The 25,124-nt window shown below is 42.6% G+C and overlaps 1 protein-coding gene across 1 annotated transcript in view; it reads left to right on the forward strand.

Moving 5' to 3' along the window:
* USP13 (ubiquitin specific peptidase 13) overlaps nucleotides 1-25,124 on the forward strand; it is a 51,571-nt gene that overhangs the window by 248 nt on the left and 26,199 nt on the right. Inside the window, exons 2-6 of the mRNA XM_075716465.1 lie at nucleotides 9,953-10,078; nucleotides 14,267-14,327; nucleotides 23,504-23,625; nucleotides 24,045-24,187; nucleotides 24,386-24,570. Of these exons, the coding sequence (XP_075572580.1) occupies nucleotides 9,953-10,078; nucleotides 14,267-14,327; nucleotides 23,504-23,625; nucleotides 24,045-24,187; nucleotides 24,386-24,570 (637 nt within the window). The remainder of the gene's footprint in view (nucleotides 1-9,952; nucleotides 10,079-14,266; nucleotides 14,328-23,503; nucleotides 23,626-24,044; nucleotides 24,188-24,385; nucleotides 24,571-25,124) is intronic.

Genomic DNA, 25,124 nt, shown 5'->3' on the forward strand with positions numbered 1-25,124 from the left:
CCCCCCCCTTCCCCGCCGCGCCCCCCGCTCCGGGGGCAGCCCCGCGCCCTCTCCCCGGGCCGCCGCCTGCCCCCGCCGGCCTTCAAACTCTTCCCCCGTCCCTTCCCTTGCCAGCCCGCCTGCCTCCACCTGCCGCGGCCCCCTCCGCAGCCGCGGCTCCCCCCGCCCGGGCTGCGGCGCTTCCCCCGCCACGCGTGGGCGTCGCGGCGGGCGCTGGGGGGGCCCTGCCCGGGGCCCTGCCCGGGGCCCTGCCCGGGGCCCCCGCACTGCGCGCCCGGGGCTCCCCGCGGCCGCCGGCTCGGGCGCGGGAGCGCTGCTCCTCCCGTCCTCCCTCTGCTCATTTTTCCCCTCAAGGCGGTCTGAAGCGGTTGCTTAGGCGCGGGGATTTTGCGGGTTTTGGGGAACTTTCCTGCCTGATGGGAAATGGGCTCCGGCTGCCCGAGGTCTGCCCGCGCCCCCCCGGGACCCCTTGTTTTTCCTTCCGCACCGAGGCAGTGAAAAGGGGCAGTAGCTGGCCTTGTCCTTCGCGTATTTTGGCTCGCAGATGCCAATCGGTTTGCGTTCCGACTGTCTCGGTGCGAGTCCTCAGAGAAAGCTTCCAAAGTAAAGGCTCAACCTGACAATCCGCGTGAAAGTCCTCCTGGAGCACCTTCTCTCCCAGGGTTTCAGTCACCTCTGGACTTCAGCGAACCTGTAGTATTTCCCCACTAGCTTGTTTAGTCTGCTGTTAAATGAGCGTTTGATGCACGGTAAACTTTCCGTGGTGTTACAGCTGTCTTGCAGAACGCCCGCAAGCTCCGCAGATTGCACGTGTTCAGTGGCAGATTCGGGGCCTAACTCATTTTAACTTTGCTGACAATACTGGAAGCCTTCATAAATAGTAACAGTCGGTGCTATGTGAGAAGCAGGAGCTTAGAAATTACACTTTTTAAATGGAGCCGAGATTTTATTAAAAGTTGCCTCTCTACATGAAGCTGAAGTTTCCCAGAGGTGATCGGGCGCTATATATGGATGTTAAAGTCAATGACAGCAATCAAAAGGAAGGTCGGGGTTTACATTGCAGAACGTTCAGTGAAAGACACATTTCAGACACATTTTTGAATCCTTTCTGCCCCTCTCTTCGATAATTCCTTCTGATACAGAAAATCGGAATTGGTTTTAAAGGTGACTCAGCTGCCTGGTGTTCATCATGTCTTGTTGAACAGAGGTTATTTTTACCCACACTCTTCAGATCTCAAGTGTCACCCAGCAGCCCTGGCTGTAGCGGGAGGCGGTCTGCTTAAAACTGCCAAATCAGACGCTACTGCTGAGGCGCTAATTGCATTATATACTTAATAAGGGTTTTTGGGGGGAAAAAAATCAATGTACCACTACCTTTCCTTCAGATTCCTGCTCGGGTGAACACGAGGGTGATGTTTTCAGTAACACCTTCAGGTTTCTTTGACATTATGGTTTATAAAAAGTTTCTCCTAACCAGTCGGAAGGGACCTTAAATACTGCTACAAATTAAAAAACAACCAATCGCCACCTCCCCCAACAAGCCTCAAGTGAACGCAGCAAAAGCTGTGTGCAGCAAAACAGTATGTTTGAACAAAACCTAAAACATTTGTGCAAAGTTTAACGTGGCTGCGAGGCCTGGCTTTTGCAGACCTGTTTGTCAATCTGTCAGTTGTATCCTCTTGCCCGGATTTAAGCGGTGGAGTGTCACTGAAGATTCGCGTTCTAGTGGTTGCAGGCAGCTTCACCGATTGTTCTCAAAATTGGTTGACTCGCTGTTCCCTTTCCATTTTAAATCTTGCTTCTTTGGGTGAAGATCTAAGAACAATGGTGCCTTTGTGCTGTAAGAAGAGTCATTAGTTGAGAGATTTCAGAAGTGTGAGTGTAGGAGAGGTACAAGTGGATATTCAGTGTATTTTTTTTTCCATGTGGATTAACTGTAGCATGATGATCTTGTCAGAAAGGTAGTATTGTTAGAAAGACCACTAAACAGATGAGAAATTCATGTCCTTAGATTTTGCCTGTTTTCGACAGAACATACTAGGGTTTCCAGGAAATTCAGCAGAAACGGGAGGCAAATTTCTGTGCACTTAGGAGCCCTAGTGACACTTTTTAGTTTGCTTGTCTCATGAGATTAGAAAATATGCCTTAATTTTTAATGACTTTTCTGGGGGTTTCGGTGGCTTCTAGAAAAATTGTATTTCCCTGCTGAGGGCTCCTACTCCAGTTGGCCATCGATTCTTTATAGGGGAATTGAGAAGGGAAAGAGGGCTGCCTACAAAACACAGGTGCACCTCGTGTTGAGCATCGCTCCCTCTAGTGACTGGCCCAGCTGCTATGGCAGCCTACTGCTTCCCTACAATTTGACGGATGAAATCCTGTACCTCTCATTTTCCAGATCTGATGCACAGTCCCTCCTGGTGGCTGCTCTGTATCTGTGCTGCTGCGATGTAGGTTTCTTCTCTTCTACCTTGTCCACTGTGACCGCTCTTCTTCTTTTGGCGGATGAGCTTGACTTTGTGTTCAGTAGAACGCAGGAGGTGAAAAGGTTGCTTTTATATAATCTTTTGTTCTCTTATTGTTATTTATATGGTAGTACTCAGCTGGAAATTCCACGTGTTAGTGGGATCCTTGTCTGAAAGACCTCTAATCATTTTAGACCAGACGCATCCATGGGAGAGGCAACCGCTAGAAAAGGGATACAACTTGGAGTATAAGAAACGCTTACTTGCAGGCTATGCGTGTTGTAGGTGGATGTGCTCTGCAGCCTTCCCCACAAAGGGCATTGGTTACAACTACAGCACAGGTCATGAGTCCGACACAGCGACAGGACCAAGCAGTCCGGTTCTGTAGGTTGTAGGACTGTGTTTGTTTGAGCAGCTTAAAGCTTGGCTTCACTCTGCTGGAAAACCTTGCTGCTGACAACAGCTTCCTTGTGAATCTTGCTGACTTCATCTTTGTGGCCCGGGGACTCTGTCATGGTTATGTTAGGACAATTCCCAAAGGCTAAGCTGTGCTGATGCTCGGCTGTTTATTAGACACTGCAGCTGAGACTGAAATCCTTGAGAATTTGCAGTATGTAATGGATATCAGCGACCACACTGCATAAAACTTTCTAGAAATAAGTACCTCCTATCTGGCTGTTCCTTTGGTCAATAGCCCTTGAAGAAAATTAGAAAGTCACTGGGGCCACTGTGTGGGAGGGGTAGGCTGGTATCTTGTTTCTATTGATGGGACGGGGGCAGCAGTGAGGAAACAAATAAGAGGACTGGATATACCAAGACAAATCAAATATTCCAGACAAAAGATTTTGGCCTAGCTGCAAAATGACCTCCAAATTACTGAGGCAGAGTTGCTGGGTGGTGGGTGATCACCTGAAAAATCAGAGCAGTGCAGTACTATTGCATCACAGGGAGATACCAAAGCTGTCCCATGGGCGAGTGTTTTACTGACTGAGAGCGCGCCGGGACACTACGGTTTACTAAGTGGTCTTCCAAAGTTGGAGAACGGTAAAATCACTAAGGGTTGTGCCTGCAGTGGCTCACAAATGAGAAATAGCTATGGAGCTTTGGAGAACAACCAGTGTGTGTGTGCGTTGTGTGTTTCTGTGAGTTTGATCTAAATTTGGATCATACTAGCCTTTCCTTCTGTATCTGTGACTGACCAAACTTTAGTTATCCTGTTATGCAGAGTAACAATGAGCTGGAATATTTTGGATGGCAGAGATACTTTGATTTTAAGGTACCTGGAGTGCTAGAGGATAAATACAGAGAGGCAGACAAACGGACAACCCTGGAGCTCTGCTGAATCGTTGTAGAACCATTAGGTTTCCTCTCAACTCTTCTCCCCAGATTTTCTGTTCTGGAAGCACAGTGCTGTCTTTGTGACCAACAGAATTGTACGGCTAGGGCTCTGCACAAAGCAAAAATCATCAGGCTCTCTCTAAATCTAAGCCGCTACGGAAGCTGTACAGGTGCCACTGCTTGAGCTGCCGTACGGGGCTTGAGGTAGAAGCTAAGCCGTGACGGATCTGAGCCATCTCTGTCAGCGGCCCATGCAGTCTGCATCTGGATAATCTGACCCCAAACAGTGTTGATTGATGTTGATGGAAGTTCTGCACTCCTGGTTGCAGGTTAGAAGTACTCATGACCTAATGTTAGTTTTGTATCTGCTCACTTATCCTGAAGCCTTGATTCTGCCTGTGAACGTGACTTGTACAAGATATTGCTTCGGAATTATGTATGCCCTGCTCTGGAGCCCACCTGTGACTTATGCATGTGGGTGAGCAGTCGATCCGCTTCTTGGAATGGTGGTTGGATTTCATTTTAGCATCTGACTGGCCCACACAGCTTTTTGCTTCCCAGGAAATGTTGTAAGTGCTCTATTGGATTGGTCTTGTCCATGCGCCCATCTAGAAGCTACAACGGAGATACCGGACATCTTTGTTAAGCAATTGTGAAATACTCAGCTCATAGAGAAATATCCAGTGCCATCCCTAGTAGTTGGCATTTAGCCCAGAACATGGAGGATTTAAAACCTTTCGGAACTGTAATATATTTGCTGTTAAAACTTTATCTGGTTGTCTACATAACATCAGAACCCCAGAGTCCTGATACATTTTTTACTTCAGTGACGTTCACTTTCTTCAAGCTGTTCAGTATTTTGCATGTTGCTGTCACAAAGTGTGATAAAATAGTAAATAGTAACTTTGATACTTGTTTCTCTCTTTTTCTTTCTTTTTTTTTTTTTTTTTTTTTTTTTTTTTTTGGTAAAGGGAGGGCAGGGGAAGGATTTCTTTTGCACTTGAAGCTAACAGTCCAGTTGTTAGAAGCCCTGTACTTTATTTCCTACTGCCAGATCATTTGTCCCTTCTTTCTCTGCCCAGCCCAGCTCTTCTTTTCCCATCTCTCTTGTTGTTCACCAGTTCCAGTAGTACATGGCTCCTCTTCACTGCTGGTATGCATTTTCACATCAGTGCTTGTGTACACCTGTATCGTTCTGTTCGTATCGTTCTGTTCCTTTTTCTGATTCTGTTGGTTCTCCCTCTCCTCCTCTTTACCAGGTGCCAAATTTTACCCTCTTATTATTCCTTTTCTGCTTTCCTTTTGTCACCATTGCTTTCTTGTCACCTTTAGGTGACAGAGGACAGTTGTCTAAAAGGCAGACTTACGCCAGCATTCATACCCCATGTTCCTTTTGAATGTGACTAGGTATATTCCTGGCCTTTGGCACATGTTTTTTTGGTTGATTCCCACCCCCTCTTCTCCCCCACTCGCTCCCACCTGAAGTTAACGTATTTATCGTGTTGGAAACTTGAAAGTGAACTTTTTGTTTTGCTGGAGCCATCTCTATGTGCTGTTGTGTTCAGCTGGTTGGCTGTGGTTTGCTTTGCGTTTTTTTTTTTTTCCTTGTTTCAATGTAGGTAGTACTGGTGCATAACAGAGACACAGGCTTTCTTTTTATTCCTCGTAAATTATTATGTATTGTTGAGATGAATATTAAGTGCTTAAACTTCTGTTATTCTTTTTAAGCCTGTCCTCAAATAAAATATCTGTCATTTAGTTACACTATTGTGAGATTCAGTGCAGTATGCATATATTAGGGATGGTCCTGTAACTTTTCCAAATATATTAAAGATTGGATTGTAGTTATGCAACAAGAGTCTTGTGACCACAGCCAGACTAATTTTGGTGATTCCTGATGAACACACACTCTGAACAGAGCCTTTAACAGTTCTGTATGGTCATGTTTTTTGTAGGGAAACACTCCCCTGGAAACCATGGCAGAATGCACAAAGGAGCCAGTGATCCTCTGTCATAACTGGCACTTTTTACTTTGTATGTGGTAGGATGAACAAACTTTTCATTCTTTGTATTTGGGTATGGAAACTTGTGAAGACTCAAGGTGCCATTTTACTCTCTTCTCTGATACCTATGTTAGCGAGTTTTACCATTGTTCTAGTGGATCTAAAGCAAACACCTGTATAGTAGACATTGTGCCCAAGCCTGTAACTGTTTGCTGTGTTAGTAGATGGCCACAGCAACTGTGTTTTTATAAATTCATTATTGTCTGAGCCACCTCAGGAGTTGAAATTGCTAAACCCTAGATTTCCCTGAGGGGTCTAAATGGTTCCGGGGGTTGGTAATGGGATACAGGTCATCAGTTCAAATCCTGATCAGGTTAGTAGTGTTTGAAAGCTATTAGTGTCTGGTGCCATGAGCGTGTGTCAAGTGAGGTGGTGATCGCTCTCTGTTTCCTTGTAGACTGGCGTTTGTGTTTGCCAGACCTCTCATCCACCAGCTTCCTTGCTCTGTTTTTCAGGCCTGAGAAGGAGTAACTCTTGCATTTTTAGCTGTCTTTCACTGTGGATTCCCTGTCCCTTTCCTTCCTCATCTTACCTCTGCAGAACATGAATTATTATCTAAATAAGTAAGAAGAGCTATGGAGTTTTTTTAATACTTTTCTCCCTGTTGTGGACTGTGTGTCTCCCTCTATCAATAAAGCATCCAGCATACTGTGAACATCTTAGCAGCAAAGAACAGGAAGAAATACAGAAGAGCAATCACTTCTCCTTCTGCTCAGAGGGCAAGAAGACTAGTCTAGTCTTGAGCGGCCTTCTGGGTAGTGATCAAGGCGTGAGCAGCACGTACAAGCTTCTGCCCCAACAATGTCTTTAGATTGGAAAAAGAAGGGAAGGCAATGTTTATACATGACTTTATCCTAAACTTCACACTACATGCCCACTAGATGCTGAGATAAGAGTGAGGGGAGGAAATAAAACCAGCTAAAATTCCTGGTTTTGTCTCTCGGGACAAGATATATTTTTCTGGTGTAAAGTAGTGTCTTCGGTACTTTAGATATGGTGCCTTCCTCCAGCACAAACATTCACACATATCTAAGATGAATGTTGATTACAAAGATTTACACGCCACAGCCTATGTCTTGCTCCTTCCAGAACTGGTTGTGTGCTCGCTAGGGTTAAATTCGCCAGCATAAAGCCTGGCTTAGGTCGCAGTTGAGTGTTCTTTGAGTACCAAACAGAAGCCTCATCCTTTATACAGACTTTTGCAAAGGTGGCTTTTTCACACGTGCCCCTGTTTTGCTGTGACCTTTTAGGCTTTTGAACAGTCTGTCCACTTCTTTCCAAGTTGCATGAAAGAATAGTCTGCCTGCGTTCTCCAGGAGAAATAACTGTTTTGTTAGTAACCACAACCAACTTACTCAGATGCTACATTTAGCTCATATACTGAAAGTATCAGATTGTTGTCATGGGCTGCTTATCAGAAACGGTTCAGTGGTCTCTTGGATTCCCTGCAGAAGAAGAGAGAATGGTTTCCAAGAAAACAAAATTGTGAACAAAGTTCCTGAGACCCTAGAGTGACAGCACTATATATTTTTATTTAGGCCAGGTACCTATAGGATTCTCTTGTAGAAGAGACATCCATGACTTTCTCACAGAAGGAGATAATGCAAAAGGATTTGGAATACAGGGTATACGAACAGACAGCAAAGGTTTAAATAGTAGGTATTAAGGTATAAAGTAGATGAATCTGGAAGAAAGTAGTGGAAATTAAAATAAATGTAATACATTTTAAATACAATTGTATTTTATTAGTATTTTGAATACTAGATGTGGAGTTTTGTTTTAACCACTTTATTACTTTTGAGCCCAATTGTCGATATCAGCCCTGTTCTCAAGGCTGTGAATATTTCAAATTCAAAGGAGATGTGGTTTGTGTGTTTGGTTTTTTAATAGAATCTTGGATAGGGATTATGTGGATCAGAAATGAGATGGCTAAATAGTTGACTATTTACTCTGCAGAGAGACAATCATTGTGATATCTAGATGCTGAAAGAATGACTTCATGGTATAAGTTAAGCATGCATGGCAGATAGTCTAAACCCTTGCTTCAGATTGCATATTTGAATCCTGGAATGCTCAATGCAATTTTTTGTCCTTTTGAGGTAGGTAAAGCAACAGCTGTATAGTTCATTGCATGTTCATCTTTCAGCTAAACCTGGAAAGCTGAAGCTTTTATGTGTTGGTTCACATTAAGAAAAGCTGAAAAGACGGATATTTTCTAAAGTCTTGGGGTAAAACATCATTCTCCAGTCTCTCTTCATGTTCTGTTCCTCGGCTCCGTGGCTCTGCTGGCTGCTGTGGAAGTACCGGTATTATTGGTGTTTGAGGCAGTTCTTCAGTTCTGGCTTTAGTTATATTGATAAAAATGAGCATGCTTGAAAGAGTAGCGTACAGGTATGGATGAGGGTTGTAGGTAAGCTGGAAGTTTAGATTCCTTCAAGTCCTACAGAAATACTCAGTGACAGTCTTTGAAACAGGTTGGGGAGAATTAACTGGGTTTAGAGTGGCACATTCAAGCCTGGTTTGGGGGCAGTGGTGGGAGGGGAGAGACTTGTCAGGCCCCAGCTGGTCTGTGCCAGGTGTCAAATGAGCAACAACTGCTCAACACTATTAGCCCTTCAGCTTCCTTTTCTGGAAGAGAATAAGGTATATTAACCTGGTGCTGGTTAGGAGAATATTGGAGATCAGCCATGATCTCTGTCGGACTTGCCCTCTGCTACGTGTTCCAGTCCACGGGACGAGCCTAACTCGTGCCATGGCTGGCACGGCAGGACGGGCAGCTTTGTGCTGCCCCTGAGAGAGGAGCCTGGCTGGGCTCAGAGGTAGAGCGGAGGTTCCTGCCTGGCCGAGCCGTGAGGAGAGGTAGGCCAGGCGGGAGAGCGCTCCTTGGTTTACTGCACGCGTGGCACTATCCGGTCGTACCCTGTCAAAGCAATTGCTGCTCTAACAATTCTCGATACACGATAACGCGCACGTATGCACCTAAAGTGACTTGTTTCTGGAGATAATGATTTTTCTTTTTCTTTCTTTTTTTTTTTTTTTTTTTTAATTTCCTTCTAAGGTGCCTATGGATGAGTTCGGTTCATGTTGTTCTTTGGGGAATTTAACATGAGATGTTCTGTACTATCCAATAGCATAAACACATTCACAATAGGAGGAAGGTCACAGCGCTTCTGAAAGGCTCAATCTTTGTTATGCACCACCTCTTCAAAACAATATATGCTAAAAAGGACTTAAAAAATTGATCCAACGCCAATGAGCCAGATGACTGAATGTCCTCCTGGCAGTCTGAATGGTGTAGGAGGGATCTGGGAGCAGTGCTAAAATGGAGCAAGACCCTGATAACAGCAAGCATCAACACCCAGCTTTTGGGAGAGCAAAAAGTGATGGGACTCCTGCTAGGTCATGTTACTGAAATGTCAGCATTTGTGATCAGTACCAGGATATATATCTCTTTGTATTTTCTGTAGTGCCCTTCTCTCCAAGCACTCTAATTGCGTGAATAGAGAGCATCCCTGATAGATACTGAAGAATGTTCACAAAACACTTGACAATTTTCTTGTTAGCCAGTTCGAAGAGCTGTAAGATACCTGAGATCTGTTTTTCTCCAACAAGATTGTGATCAACAGTAGAAGGTATGGCTGAATCCCTGGACTGTCAGCTCTGCCGCGCTTCTGACTTGGACTGTTGTTCTTCCAATTAGACGGTGAAAAAAAGTTCTACTATTTCAAACAAATGTCTGTGCTTCATTGTTTCTATGCTTTACGAATTTCTGCGCCTACAAATCTCTGTGGATTGGGCACTCAAGCGGAATTTTTCAAGACTAACTTCTAGACCTCCAATCTGGACACTCACTGATCTGTAGTTGTAATGCAACCCATTTCAATGAGTTTCTATAGACTGTGATGTGATGTGGAAATTTCTTAGAGGACTGATAATGTAAACACCATAATGTGCTATGAAAGCCACGTTTTTAAGTGCTTGCTTGATAACAGAAAGGGTCTGCAATTTTTTGGTTTTTTCTGCTTGCTGAGTCCTTTCTGTCCTGTTCAGTTCCTTCTGTGCTGTAACTATTTGTGTCATTCCTTTTAGGATTCAGAAGGAGGTCTCTATGTGTGCATGAACACGTTTCTGGGATTTGGAAGGGAACACATTGAAAGGCATTACCGGAAAACAGGACAGTGTGTATATTTGCATCTGAAACGACATGTGATAGAGGTGAGATTTGTGGCTTCCCAACTAACTACCCTGGCAGTTCCTGGGTCTCTTGTGCCCTTTTAGGTAACGCATTTCAGACATAGACCAAATTCTGAATGACAGAAGTGAACATTTTCATATTTGGGGCTGGATATTGAATTCAGGTGCTTGGATCCCAACCAATCCTATGGCTTCAGTTCTGAGATGAATCAAAAGCCCTGAGGAGTCAGACCTTAAAGGCAGCTTGTTGCCTGACTTCCACTGGTCTTTTTCACTATGCGCTTCTGTGTATCCCATACATGTTGTCTGCATATTATGTGCATACTGCAGGTAACCAAATACTTTTCTGAAACCTGCCTTTGAAGTGTAGAATTAGTGGTTGTGGCTCAGATTTGGCTGGAAGCTTCTGAGATTTTTGTTTAATACGAGGTTTCATCTCAGGGTGACAGGACTTCTTTTCATCTTAAGATTTCTGTACAATTAAATCATAAGCCCTAATCCTGACCTGGCCTGGGATCTAAAGCTTAGCTTAAATTAATGCTGGAATCTAGAGCCACATACTGACCTCATTCAGTCTTACACACCCCCACACACGGATGTATACATATAAACTTCATGTTTACCATTCTTCCATAATATCACTGAATATCAACAGTAATTTATAACCTGTGCTTTTTATAACATCTGTTTGTGTGTGGTTTGTCTGGCATCTTTAAAGGACCGTTAATGACTTCTGACCTGAGCTCTAGGGAAGGCACTGGGTTTGCTTATAGCTCACTCTCCCATAAGCTTTGTCTCTTTTGGCAAGTTAGAGGGCCTAAAATAGCTGCTTGGAGCAGGGTAGAATACTTCACATTTCTCATTCTACAGCAATGTTTCCCCTGGGTGATGAAGACCCTGAGTTATGTAAAGTGCCCTGAGCACTTATTTTATTTCCAGTAGATGACTATTCGTATTTTATTAGAATTATAGTGAGGTGGATTGCATGTTGCCCAGGTGGGGACTGTTAATAATTTGTTATACTTTAGAATTGTCTTTCCTTGTAAGGGCAATAGCAACATTTTCCTTCACACTGTTGACTGAGTTTTTGGAGAGCCTAGTCTAGTTTTAGCAACAGTTCTTCTGAGTGAATTTAACACTCTTGAAAGATGATATCTAGGACTAGAGACAGGTGGGCAGAAATCCTGTCAGCTTTCCTTGTATATAACTTTCTTCCAGAATGTGACCTGGGAATTTTCAATATTAAGGTAAACTGGGGTTAAAATGAGGCCTCAAAAATTCGTTTCCTGGATAAAGATTAGGCTGAAGAACTCTAAAAGGGAGAAACAAATATACTAACTGTTGTTTGGTGTTGCATACACCTTCAGTTGAGCTAGTTCAGTGGTTCCTATTTTTCTCCTTGTGAATCATGATGTAGCAGAGGGGCCTGGCATCTATGTTTGAAGGTGGTAACGCACTGGTGCACTGGGTCGTGTGGTAGGAAACAGTGTTATGTATACAGTACAGGTGAAGATTGTATCATCTAACATGCCTCAGAGATAGGATTCCTCATAAGTTAGCTGTGGATTTTGTTTACCGTGACTGTTTCCTTCTTACATGCTATCCATGTTTTGAGCGGTGTGAAACATCAGGCCTTCACTGGAACAGTTTTATGAAGTGTCTGGCACATGCTGCGTTGTGGTTTTGGTTTTTTTAAGCCAAGCTTTTGATGGTGTGGGATACAGTAAAGCCAAAGGCATTGGATATGCTATCTTAAGATTCTTTTAGTGAGGCTGCTATTCTTGCCGGTGGTTCCCTTGGCATCATCCTTGCAGAATGGACTGCATTGCTGCAGAAATCCCTGTTTGCTTTCGAAGGTGTTTGGATTAAGTACGAGTTGTGTATCTTGTCACAATTCAATTAGAAAATAAGGGTCAGATCTTCAGCCTTTTGGGTTAAGTAGAGCTGGAGTATCTGCCAGTGGCAGATCAGCACCAGAGGCATTGCTGTATCGTCAGAAATGTGCACAAGTGCAAGTTCTGGAGCACCCTCTGGTAAAATTCTTAGCGATATCAAGAAAATTGATCTCCCCCCCCCCCCCCCCCCCACCGAATTTCACTCCTCAGAATTTTTAAATCAGCCACTTCCCTGTAGTGTGTGACTGTTTTATACAACTGCCTGGGTAGTATTCAGCCCTGGACAGAGCTTTAGCTTGGTGCTGCAGTGGTACCTCAGCCCTGTTGAAAACACTGGGCAGAGAAGCATGAAATTTCCTACAGTGATGGGTTCCTGGCTATTACTTGGTGATGGCCCTGTTATAAAAAAAATTGGCAGTGGTGCAGTTAAAGGGAATGCAGAACAGGCTACTGTGACACCTTGTACAATGAGCATCACAAGCAGAATTTAATGCCACTACTGCTGCATTGTGTGGACTCCCATTTGCTGCATCTGCCACATCTGTTAGAAGCCAAAATTGTTTTATGGATGGGGAACATTTTCAGTGACTTCTGACAGATGGAGAAACAAGGTAAAAAATGGTCAGGTTCTGGGTTTTTCAGGAGTATTGAGCATCTGCAATTCCAGTTCAGATATATTCAGCAGTTTGGAAAATCAAGCTGAAATATTTAGTGTCAGGCTGGCAGGGATAAACACTCCATGTGAATTCTTCCCCTTAAAGGAAGTCTTAATGACTTTCACAACATCCCACTTGGTAACAGCAAAATTCAACTGGAGCTTCCTAGTATTGGAAACAAGATATTTTTTTTTTTTTTTTTTTTTAGTTCTGAAGCTATAATCCTGGGAGTATGTGTAATTTATTCATAATATATTTTTTGTAACTGGGTTATGTTGTATCCTGTGGCTGCTTTTTCAAAATAGATTTGGGTTCTTGGATACTTTCTTTCCACTTTCCAGTAGTATTAAGGAAAAACAACTGTTCTGCTTGTCATTTTCACTTCATTGAGGAATTTTTTTTTTTTTTTTTTTTTTAAAGGCTGGAGTTGCAACCCTGACTCCCTAGGGCTTGTATGTATGGATAATAGGTTCTGTTCTTAAGTGCAGCCAAGGAGTTAGCTGGCATTTGCTCTTTCTAAGAATGCAAAACTTTCCTATGATGTGTAAGACCTTGCTGATGATTCAAGCATTCTGCTTTGGCCAAAGCTTTATTTACATGGTGAAGGGAACCACCCAAAATATGTGACCCTTTCACCTACCAAGGAGCAGAGGCAAACATGAACTTGCCTTAGGCTGACAGGTTCTTGGCTGGTTTCTCTCCACCTGTTGTATCCCAATATTGTTATTTTAAAAAAAAAAAAGTCACCTAACAACCTCGCCAGTTACACTAACATTATACACTACATAATGCATCACATTGGCATTACAGCCACAGAGGCTTATTTGATTTAATCTGATTTGATTTAATGGTGCCTGTTAATAAACAGCTTAAGAAGCAAATGCATTGACTTTTGCATTTCCTTAGCTAGTAGTGTTTCCCCTAGTAGTTCAAGGTATTTTGAACTGGGAAAGTAGTGCTTGAAACCAAATGTCACGTGGAAGTTACTATTCTCCGCTGTGGCATTTAAATTAAAAAATAAAATAAAATTCCCCCTAAATAATTGCTTGGGTGTTGTCAGGTTTCCTCCAAGCTCTCTAATTATTAAGAAAGCATAGTGGTAACTTGGATTGATCTTAACGGCAGCAGGCATGGATCCTGATGGAAAGGGCATTTTTTTTCTGGATAGAAGAAAATTAGCTGAACTAATAGATCACAGCAAAGTGGTCGTACTGGAATTAGTTATGAAGGATTGAATCTTTTATGCAGATAATGGTTTTTTCTTGCCCTCTCTAATTCAGCTTTAGTCATTAAGAAATACTGTAGGGGATCTAGTGGTGAGATGTCCGAGTGATGCTAGATGTCCCTTGTCTTGTTGATAGAACAGCAGTCACCCACGGTGACCATGAGACATGCTCTGCTTAATTGCTAAGAGAAAAGTATGAAGGATTCAGATGGTGGCTTTCTCACTCCATGAGGGTAGTAAGGAATGATGAGTTGAATCCCATTGTCAGAGGTCAATGAAGAGGATTTACATTCTTGCTCGGCAAGGACTGTGATTTAATAGAAGGACCATGAACAGACAGATGTGTGTCAGAAATGGTGATAGTATGGGGTTATTGCTGATGTACTGTTGTCTGTCTTGATGGATTTTTAATTGTTTCTTTCTCTCTTTCCAGAAGGTACCAGGGGCATCTGGTGGAGCTTTACCAAAAAGGAGGAATGCTAAGCTATTTTTAGGTATCGTGAACAGCTGCTTTCACACAGTCCTTTTCTGACCCTGTCTGCATGTGTACTTGGGTTCTGTCCACCATTGTGTCTGGTTTTGGGGCTCCTTGTGGGTTTTCTTTTTCTGTTGGGTTATTTTTTTTAAACTTTTGGTTCTAGCTTTTAAAGTTGTTCCAGACAAATAAGTAATTCTTAGCAATTTTGGTGCATATTCAGAGGTATGTGAAACATTTTAATCTAAAGTAGGCCCTCAACTATTCTTAAACAGCCTAGGGTTTGATAGGTATTTTTTGACTAATTCTGTCCCTTCTGTCTCTTTGTGATGTCCACAAAGCACCCTTTTATTAAAATGTTTATCTGTACTTAATGTTTAGATACGACAGGGCCTCGGTGTGGCACAGTTCTGCTCAGCAGCTAGTCATAGAAAGGGTTGTTAGCATTTCAAAGTTGTTACACAGGTAAATAGTCTTAAGTGATGTTGTGGTCTCTCCTGTAATGAATGCAACAGTACATATATCATGAGCATCTCTTACCACTTCTTACTCAGTTATGTCCACAATTATATCCTCTTGCTTCATGGAAAGCAGTTTTCTTACCATGTCCGTTTCATCCAATATACATTCATTCAGATTACCCAGCAAACCTGAGGGCCTCATAAATATGGATGAGGGGAACTTGATGCAATGCCTATATTCTCCCTCCTCCCACCACTTGTGGTATTTCTCTTATTCATATCTTATTTTTTCTCTCTGTATTAATAGTGAATAGTGAATTTTTCTTCTGGTAGTGAAGAGGTTAAATGTTTTCTTTACAATTGCCAGCTCTTAGGGCTAAAGGGAAACAATTGCATGGCCTCCCTTTGGAATTGCTTTGATCTGTGGAATGTGTCCCTAAGAGGCCTTTGCAGATTGTGATCGATTAAATTGTTGCTGTTAATGTCTGGAGTAAGTTTTGCAAGGAGGGCTTAGAGAGGAAAAAAGTCAAAAGATGAGTCATAAAGAAATGAAACTTCTTTTGTAGGAAGAGACTGTTAGGTCGCAGATGTTGGTCTAAATGTCATTTACTGTCAGTTCACATTGAAAATAATGTTTGTCACTAGATGCTTATAAAATAATTGATTCGGAAACAAAGCTGGCTGCAATGCAGCAATGGTTGTACAGCGTTAGCAATGTGACTGTAAACAAGAAGTACAAAAGTGCAGTCAAATTTTATTCTTGCTGATTTACTGCATACCTTTTGAGGCTCCTGTCATTGTGGTATGCCAGCACACAGTGTACGTGGCACAGGATCTGTGGTGTGCCATGTTGGAGTCCTCAAATTCCATCCTTGCACATGAGTATTTTGTTCCCGCTGAGTAGATCTGGTGCAGCAGTTCCAAGTGTCTTGGTCCCAGTGAACTTCTGAAGGCAGTGCACTTTCACTGGGGTGGATTTAGAGTGTGGAGCTATCACCATTTAATCCAGCACTTCTGGAATCTAATGCACTTTTGAAAATGTATCTCATCTGGTCTGTTGTTTTACTGCAGTCCTCTGCAGCCCTTGTTGGCTGGGAGTAAAATGGCATCAACTCTCTGTTCTCATCCTTGATAGTATTTCCATGCATCCAAATGCTTTGTATCCATTTCTTCGGCTCAGCAGATTTTATTATTTTTTTGGCCATGCTTAAAAAAAAGAACAAAAAATTATTCCTGTCCTTGTTCATAACTCAGGAAACGAAAGCACAGAGAGGTCAGCTGATGTGATAATTTTGCATGTGACAGCAGCAGAGATGGTTAGCAAACTTCAGCATCTTATCTCTTAATCCAACATCTTCCTCATTGGTTTGGAGCTGCTGGACTTCTCAACAGGTTGTTTTAGTTCTGTCTTTCTCATTGTGACCTTAGGCACCTACGGTAGAGGTTTGCACCAAACTGGCTATTATCAGCCCATATATGTAGCCTGCCATTTAGGGCTTACCCTGTCAGGCAAGAGTAGACAGTGATCAATGGGTAACATCACTGTGTTTCTAGGTGTCTGAATAATGCCCTGAAGGCCCAGGGATTTAAGCTTTGTGTACAAAGTCAATTCAGTTTAGGCATTTGTTACATTGCTTCTTATAATCCTCTTTGATATAAAGCTATTAAAGATACTAAACCCTTTTTAAATCTCCTTAGTATTAGGAAAACATCTTTTGGATGCTCACTGATCACTTTCTAGTACTGCTGCTATCCAGCAAATGCAATAGAAACACAGACTGGTTGGGTCAGTCGACTGGAAGCTTTATCTTTCCCTAAACATTGAAAGATCCATAGCAAAGTATGTGTGCACATGCATTAGGTTTTGGGCTCGTTTTGTTTTTGGAGAAGGCTGGAGGGTGTTGGTTGTGAGTGTTCTGTGTAATCAGGAAGCATAATAACATTGTGCATTGAAATGTGTGAACTGCCTTTAATCTAGATTGTTTAGATGTTGCTAGGCAGTGCGGATATGGTAACTTCAGCTCAGACTGTGCAAGCTCTCGGGGGATTTGGGGTGATAGTTAAAGCAGACTGTATCACAATGCATGGAATAGTATCCTCAGTGCATTGTTGTCTAGGCTAGCAAGTTTGAGGAATCTTTGTGCTTGTCAATATGTGTGGCTGTTGCACAAAGAAGTTTTAGATCCAGTATGTAAAATGGAAAGAAATTAATTGATGGGACAAGATGATAGCTCCCCATGACTTCACAAGGCTCTCTGATAAGAAGCAGCTGCACTGTTGTCTTTGGTATGCAACTTCTTGTTTAAATCAGCAACAGTATGGTAAATGTGTTACTAGTTTTGGAAAAAAAAGACATGATGGGACCGGAAAAGTATCATCACTAAATTTAATTTTCATATTAGCCTATCTGGAAGAAAAAGAATGGATCAGAATTGATAGAAGGGTGTATAAATATGACAGAAGAGAACCATTGTGGATTTTCTAAAGTGAGGTAATGGCTCTGGGTCTGCCAGAATACTCTGGGACTGTGTGTAGTAGTCCCCCTACGTATTCGGTGACTATGTGGATAAGAGCGGTTCAATTAACAGGACATACTGTGATCTTCCTTACAAGATCCTGGTCAAAAGGGGTAGCAGAATAAGAGGGAAGATCCTTGTGTTGAAGGGATTGGAGGCCCAGCCCTTTCAGCAGAACGTTACCAGGAGTCCCCCTGGACCTGTTACTCCCAGAAGTTATCAGCAGAGTCCTTCATAATGTTCTAATTATGAAGAATTAATGCAATCGTAAATGGTCTGTAAAGGGATTGAAAAATGAGGAAATAGAGTTTGCTGGTTGATTTAACATTATCTAAGAGATTAAATCCAAAAGTGATTTTTAATGTGTTACTGAGTAACTAAACAATAGATGAAGTAAATGTTGAAAAATGCGAAGACTACAAGTGCTTTAACTGTGTGGGCACAGTGATGTGGTCTAAATTAGCTATTACTGTTCAGAAAGGTAGTTCTGAGAGATGGTGTGAAAATGTCAGCTCAGTTGTCAACAGCAGTGAAAGGATCAAGTGGAACATCAGGAGTAGAGCGATATTTAGTATTTTGTTCTCTATTGTTTTAGTTTATAAATCAGAAATGAACGACACTTTTTTTTTTAATAGAGAAACCACAGCTGCATGCAGTATCTCCCCCTGTGTCTCTTTCTCCAAAACCAACCACACACACACACACCTACCCCTGATACAGACCCCCAAACAAACAAAAAAACCCCACAAACCAGAACAGATAGATGCCTGGAAGCTAGGAGGTATACACTGAGGGAGGAATCAATGCATTTTTGCCTTGTTCTAGTACCCTCTTCCTAGGCATCTGTTGGTCCATGCCAGAGCCTGGACTCTAGGCTAAACAGAGCTGGCAGAGTGGCTGTCATAAAACTTGTCTGTAGACGGAAACCCTCTTCCAGATGAGTTACCGTAGCAGTATCTGCCGGTGCAGCAAGCTGTGTGAGCTCTGTTTTGAGCAAAGTCAAGGCTAACTTAGACCATCAATTAGAAGTGTTTTGAAGTACTCAAATGAACAGCTCTGTCAGCAGATCTGTGAGGATGGTAATTGCTGGTGAGAGTGTCAGTGAGGAGCAGTATCCATGACACACAGCTGGTCTCGGAGAAGGCCTTGGAAAGGAAGAGAAAACTTCCACTTAGAGAGTCTGGGAGAACGTGTAAACTTGCTGAGCTTTTCCTGGGTGGCACATGCCTGCCTACAGCAATGAATGCACTTATGGCTACTGTTTCCAAATGTAAAGACCATTCGTAAGAGTGGCCCTGTGGATTTGGCCACAGCTCCGCTTAGCTCTCCTAGACCTCATAGCAGCCAGTAGGAGAACCCTGTTGTCAGTCAGGTTGGTCTTGTTTGGTAAGCTTCTGAAGAGGACTTTCACGACAAGTGGTTTGAGCAATTTAAGTTTATATTTATGTAAGTAAGCACATATAGAGTATATATTTATGAAGGGAAAAGTTGTGATTTAGGAGGATTTGAGTGTTACCTGACAATATTTTTAAATTTTAGCCCAGTAAAGATGTACATGGTCCCCAGCAGTAGCAGTGGAACTGATTAGATCATGAGTGAACCTGTTGCATCCTGGCTTTGCCATCTAAGCTTGAGTCGAGTACAGAATGGCGAGCAGATACCTTACACTAATAGAGTCTTAATAGTTTGCTGGTTTAGGTAGAACTGTAGAAATTAGGCTGGATTAACAAAGGATAATGCTGCTAGCAAAATAGTTAAGAATTTGAATTTTAGTGGTTTAGCTTTGCTTATTTAACACATGACTGTGCCAGAAATCCAAAGGGTGAGGTCTACATCTAGCAATAACAACAGCATACTAATGCTTTGGAGATGTAGCAAACAATTTGAATGTTATTTTACAAGTAGTGAATGATCCAAATGATCCCAGTGGAAAGTTTTGCTTTTCCTTTTGCCAGAAAGGAGAATGTTGTGGCTGCAAAGTGATTTTTTTTTTTTTTTTTTTTTTTTTTTTTTAATTTCTTCTTTTTTTATTGTTCCTCTGATGAGGTCAGTGTTTCAGATGTGCCTGAAGACAAATAAACTGAATAGCTCATAGTTGCAAAGTGCTGCTGCTGCACTTCATTTTATTATTTAGAGGCTTCAGGAAGAAATTATTTGGTTTAGACTCAGTCTTCCACTTCCAAGTCAATGCAAATTTGTCCATTGCTTCCAGTGAGAGCAGGATCAAGCCCAGATTCCTAAGATGTCTTCCTAGGGTTTCAAAATCAGTTGTAGGCTCACTAGTCAACATCCCCATTCAGTTTTCACATTTGTATTCCCTTTCATACGCACACAGACACATCCATATGCACAGGAAATCCCGTTTGAGGGTCCTGCCTGGAGTCTCCTTTTGCCACTATTATTAGTGCAGTCAGTTGGTAACTTGTCTAAATCTGATCTGGGCACGTCCACTCCTTCTCTTCCCCTCTGGTGGGTTGGTTTACAGTATGCTGTCTTCCACTTCCAGCTGCTGTTCTCAGTCAGTTCAGCAGCAATGCGTTTCTCACCGTCACTAAAGTGATGCCTGTGAGCTGGAGTAAATTTACTCTACTGACCACTTGCCCAAAATAACATCAGTCGAGCCTCTGTTTTAATGTGTCTGTTATTTTGCTTTGCCTGTCGTCCTGGCCTCCCAACACAACACTTATGACCTACGGACACTTTGTTTTAGTGACCACAGTGTTTAACTGGGGCTCTGAGGAGGCACAATAAAGCTGTTAGTCCGCTAGAAGGGGAACATTGTCACGTGGACATTCACCACCAAGCTGTCAGCTCTTTAAGAAGATTACAAACTGGTTGGTTGTGGGCTGTCTTAGAACTGAGTAAACCCTTTTTTGCCCAGAGATTCTTCTACTCACAGTGCATCTTGGAAGAACATCCTTGTCCAAGAAACAGCCTTGTATGAAGTATAGTGCTTGAAAGTTCGTGTTTTTCAGTGCCTTTAGTGTTACAATAATTTTTAATCAAATATGCCCCATTTGCAAGTAGATTTCCCCCTGCTCCTCTTTCCTATAGTTACTCTTGCTCCTCTCTCAAATTCTGCACTAGTTTTAACATCCCGGTTTGAAACTGCCTGCAGACTGCACATCATGCCCAGTGACTACAGCATCAACCTCTGCCCTCATTTAGCATGGGCTCCATTGCCTTCTAAAGTAATAGTCGTCTCTCTTTATTATATCTACGTTCATGCTTTCGCAGCTGTGTTGGCCCTTGCACAGGCACAGAAAATATAATGAAGGTAGAACTTCTTACTGAACTTAGCAACTATGGCTCTCTGCGCATACAAGCCAAGATTTAAAAATATGAGTAGTGATTTGGGGGTCTTCAACTGGACATTATTAAGGGGCCTGACAGTCAACAGAAGGGATTAGTTTATATGGTCACCTGCTGTATCAAGGGATTTCAGTCAGTGACCTTAGAAGGCCTTTCCACTCTTATGTTCTGGATCTGAACCCTAAGAAACCGTCTTCAGAGTGATAATTGCTAAAAAGCACTGGTGGTCCTTTTAATTCCTGTTCAGAGGGAGTAGGTGTGTGGACTGGAAGTGTACCAGCTTTACATGGTCACCTTCAAAAGTGGAATTGCCAGTTAAATCCTCATGTTTTTTTCCTGGAACCGTTATGAAGCTGTGCGTATCCTTCTTTAAAATAAGAAGTGTGATGCTGCCATATCAGCGTGCCAGACATCCAGAATGCCATGCTGACAGGACATCGTTTTCTGCTTTTCTGGTAATGTGAATGGTATGAAGCCTGAGAAGGTAAAAAGGAGCTTTCCTTCCCTACCCATTGTACACAAAAGGCTGATGCCCCTAAGCGTGTGAAGTCCTTAGATGGCAGCGGATGATTGCTAATAGGATACTCAGCCTTTCATCCCTGGATCACTAGTTCAAATGTGGGTCAGGTGAGTAGCAGTAAAGTCGCTACTGTCTGGCTATTGTCTGGCTTGTGAGATGAGCTGAAGTGTGTGTCTGAATTTTGAACCCAGGCAACCATAGCATTGCTGTTTCTATATAGCGGATTGTAAATACTGTAAACTTAGTGTCGGTATCATAAGGAAATGAAAATACGGGCAGGTCTCCGGCATGTCTGCAGATAGCAGCGGCTGATGTGAGCTGTCCTCGCGTTCCCTCTGCTGGCTGAGCGAAGTCTGTGACTGCAGGCCCTGGAAGAGGCGTTTGCTGCCTTTAAACCTGTCTGAACATACACGGAGTTTTTATCCTCTCTGAGGAACCTCTGTCATATTTAGAAGATGGTCAGTACTTTTGGTTTTGCTATGCTGGCCACCATCAAATTTCTGGGCATGAAGTGAAAATTCTCTGTGATGCGTTGCCATATATATCATCAACTTGGAGATACTCAGTTTCTTTGCTTCATAGAGCAGAAGAGCTTACTGTTGCAGACTGCATCTGTTGAGGATCACTGCTTTATCAAAACACAGGATTGTAATACAAGCTGGGAAGGAAGCCCGGAGTAAAGTGAGGTCGCTGGTTATCTCTATTATGCTGCAGTAAGGGAAGGGATCGTTACGAAAATAGCATGATTTGGGGAATTAATAATGAATTAATATTTTCTTTATAAATGTCATGCGTTCAGTGTAAGAAGTAGTTCTTGCTTTTGTGTTTATATTCAGCTGATGAGAAGGGGCTTTAGTTGGTTGCTGCTGAGAAAGAGGTCATGCTGCTGGAAGTCACTGTCGGTGGGTGTTGTCACCCCTCAGGACTGGCTGCTGCAGCACGTGAGCCAAGAATTGAATGGAAACTGGATTATGTTCCTCTCGAGAGGTGGTCTTTCCAGGTCAGGTTAAAATATCTTTTGATACTTGTTTTATCACTTAGGATATTCAGGCTGTTACTGCCCACTGGGTAAATAGAGAGCTTAGTTTTCTGAATCTGGCATCTGTCATCCTCACCTCTTTCCCAGATATACGTTTGAGATTTCAGGCATTCCCAGGGTGCAGTGGTTGCTGCCAATGCTCGTTTAGTATTGGGTGACTCATTAAGCATATGCATGTACTTGGAGTGGCAAAAAAAGAGCCAGCTTTAGCTACGGCTGATGCATCTTCTTTCCTGGTTGAACCTTATTCTGTCAGTGACTGGTACATCAGAATACAGTAGATCTAGCATCTCCAGATGGGAGAAGGATCCAGAAGATCCCATCCTTGCCCAGGCTATTCTTGCAATTGAATCTTGTGAAATGTCTGACACAACATGCACATGTATGGTCTTAACTTTTTCAGTTGTCCTGGAAAGAACTGAGCAAGACTTTAACTCAGTCTTGTCACTATGGGTTAATTATGGTTTTGATGAAGCCAGAGATATAAACACTAGCCATTTAGTTACTTGTGTACCCTCCTGGCTTCTCTCTGAGTTCACGTATTTCTGGACAAGCATTTTAGCTGACGTTGCTTGATCGAGGCTCATACTTAAGCAAAAAAAGTTATCCTTACACTGGAATAAGAGCGTACACAAATGCTATGGAAACCTTGATCTTCAAAGGAAAGCTTTATTAGTTACTAAGTGCTTTTTTAACAGACAGTTACAGTGGTTACAGAGTGGAGTTAGCAAGAGGGATAATGCTTGTATAACTGTACTTGCTGTAGCTATTTGAGTCTATTGATGAGAATGCAGGAATACTTCCAGCCATGGACATCTTTGCAGGAGAAAAGGCCACAGGTTCAAGATGGATGGGAGCCATAGCATGTTTCAGCCAGGTCTGTGATCTGGAAAATATGGGGGGCGGAAACAGAGGTGTGTTGTTCCTGCTCTGCAATTTAGGCATGGGTAGTGTGACCTGGTCTCCACATTGTATGGTGTTTCAAGATCCTGGGTGAAAGGCACAGCAGTATTATATCCTGATTTTGTCCAAAATAAGCAGAATTTTGTTAGCTGCTTCCCAGAATGTGATGTCTGCAACAGTGCACTGCTTGGAACAGGGACAGATTAGCTGTGACTAGGGATCAGATTAAGATGGAAATTTTGGTCCTCAGAACATCCTCTTGCAGGATGGTCCAATTTCAGTTTAGATCAGGATTTCACAAATATTCCTAGCTGGAAGAAACTACTGACAGTGTCAACTTGCAGGCTGATGCCAGGCAAGCAATGCTTTATAGTGGAACCCCGCCACAATTTAGGAACCTTGATCTTGGGACAATCTCCTAACATTCCCTATCTTGTTTTCCAGATCTAGAGACAAACGGTGATCTCAACAGTGATGACTTTGAATATGAAGATGAAGCAAAACTTGTTATATTTCCTGATCACTATGAAATCTCATTACCCAATATAGAAGAGTTACCAGCACTGGTCAGTAGAGTGTGCAAGTGGTGATAGGAATTGTCTCCTGCTTCAGTTTTTATGAAGATGGTCCTTTGTTTTCTTATGTGTGGTGCTTGTTTTTACATAAAGATCTTTCTTAACGAGCTATTATAGAGAGTCGGTAATTTTTAAAAGTCTGCTTTGTCTTTGTTTCTTGATTTCCTTTTACCTCCTGTATTCCTTCCCTTATTGTGATGCCAGCTTGTCCCAGGGAAGCTCACATAGTGCATGTGCTTATTCCCCTGCTAAAATAATAACTGCCATCTGGAAGAATACGTGCATATTTAAGTATATTAACAGTGTTACTGATATCTAGTTCTGTATGTGGTTAGCAATGGGCTGAATGCCAAGTTCTGTCCAGTCACTGAGTCGTGTTAGGTTTGGATTGACATACATTTGTCTTCCAGGTGACGATAGCTTGTGATGCACTCCTCAGCGCAAAATCACCCTACAGGAAGCAGGACCCTGACTCCTGGGAAGAAGAGCTACAGGCATCTAAACACGCCAAAACACTTGTACAGTTAGACAATGGTGTTCGAATTCCCCCCAGGTGAGGGTAATAAGGTTTGTTCATTGTAGGCTCTCTAATACAGTCCAGAGTAACGGAACTAAAGCCAGCAACTCAGCCAACAATTCTCTTGCATGACTCTGGGCTGAGTGTGTATAGTTTGACCTGCCGTAATTGGAAACACAGGACTGGTTCCCTGCCTTACTTATTTCTGTCGTATCTTCCTGTTTTCTCTTGCAGCGGTTGGAAATGCTCAAAATGCGACCTGCGGGAGAATCTGTGGCTAAACCTGACAGACGGTTCAGTGCTGTGTGGCAAGTGGTTCTTTGATGGCAGCGGGGGGAACGGGCATGCGATGGAGCACTACAAGGAGACGGGTTATCCCCTGGCAGTGAAGCTGGGAACCATCACTCCTGACGGAGCAGGTCAGGGACCTGGCAGGTTCTGAGATGGGGGATCTTTCGTGCATGCGACTAACAGTGTGTATCTATTACCAAGTGGGTTTGTGCTTCTAGTGCAAATGTTTGAGAGTGTGATATGGAAAGAAACCCCTGTGAGTCTGTGAATCTTGATCCGGGCTGGGGGGAATGACACACTCTCCGTTCGGAGAAAGCCCTTACCTTTTTTATCTGCTCTTCTCCTGTTTTATATTTGGTGTAAATAGTTTTTTGGGTTTGTGTAGTAGTAGATTTGTAATAGAAGAATGGTATTACTTTGTTTCTCCAGATTCTTCTGTTTCAGTATCTTTCAGTTCTGCTACATTTGCTGGGGCAAATGGTTCAGTCTTATGTAACATAGAAACAATAACAGGGTAATGATTTTTAAATTCAGAAAAGTCCATTCCTAACAGCATGTATGTCTTTTTTTATCATACTGGAAACTGCTATTTTTCCTTATTGTTTCGGTAACATTTTGTTCAGTCTAATGAACATTCATCTTCATGGGGCTGCTGTGATGCTCATTTGTAAAATGCCTGATG

The sequence above is a fragment of the Pelecanus crispus genome, chromosome 9 (genome assembly GCF_030463565.1).
Source record: "Pelecanus crispus isolate bPelCri1 chromosome 9, bPelCri1.pri, whole genome shotgun sequence".
Taxonomy (NCBI): domain Eukaryota; kingdom Metazoa; phylum Chordata; class Aves; order Pelecaniformes; family Pelecanidae; genus Pelecanus; species Pelecanus crispus.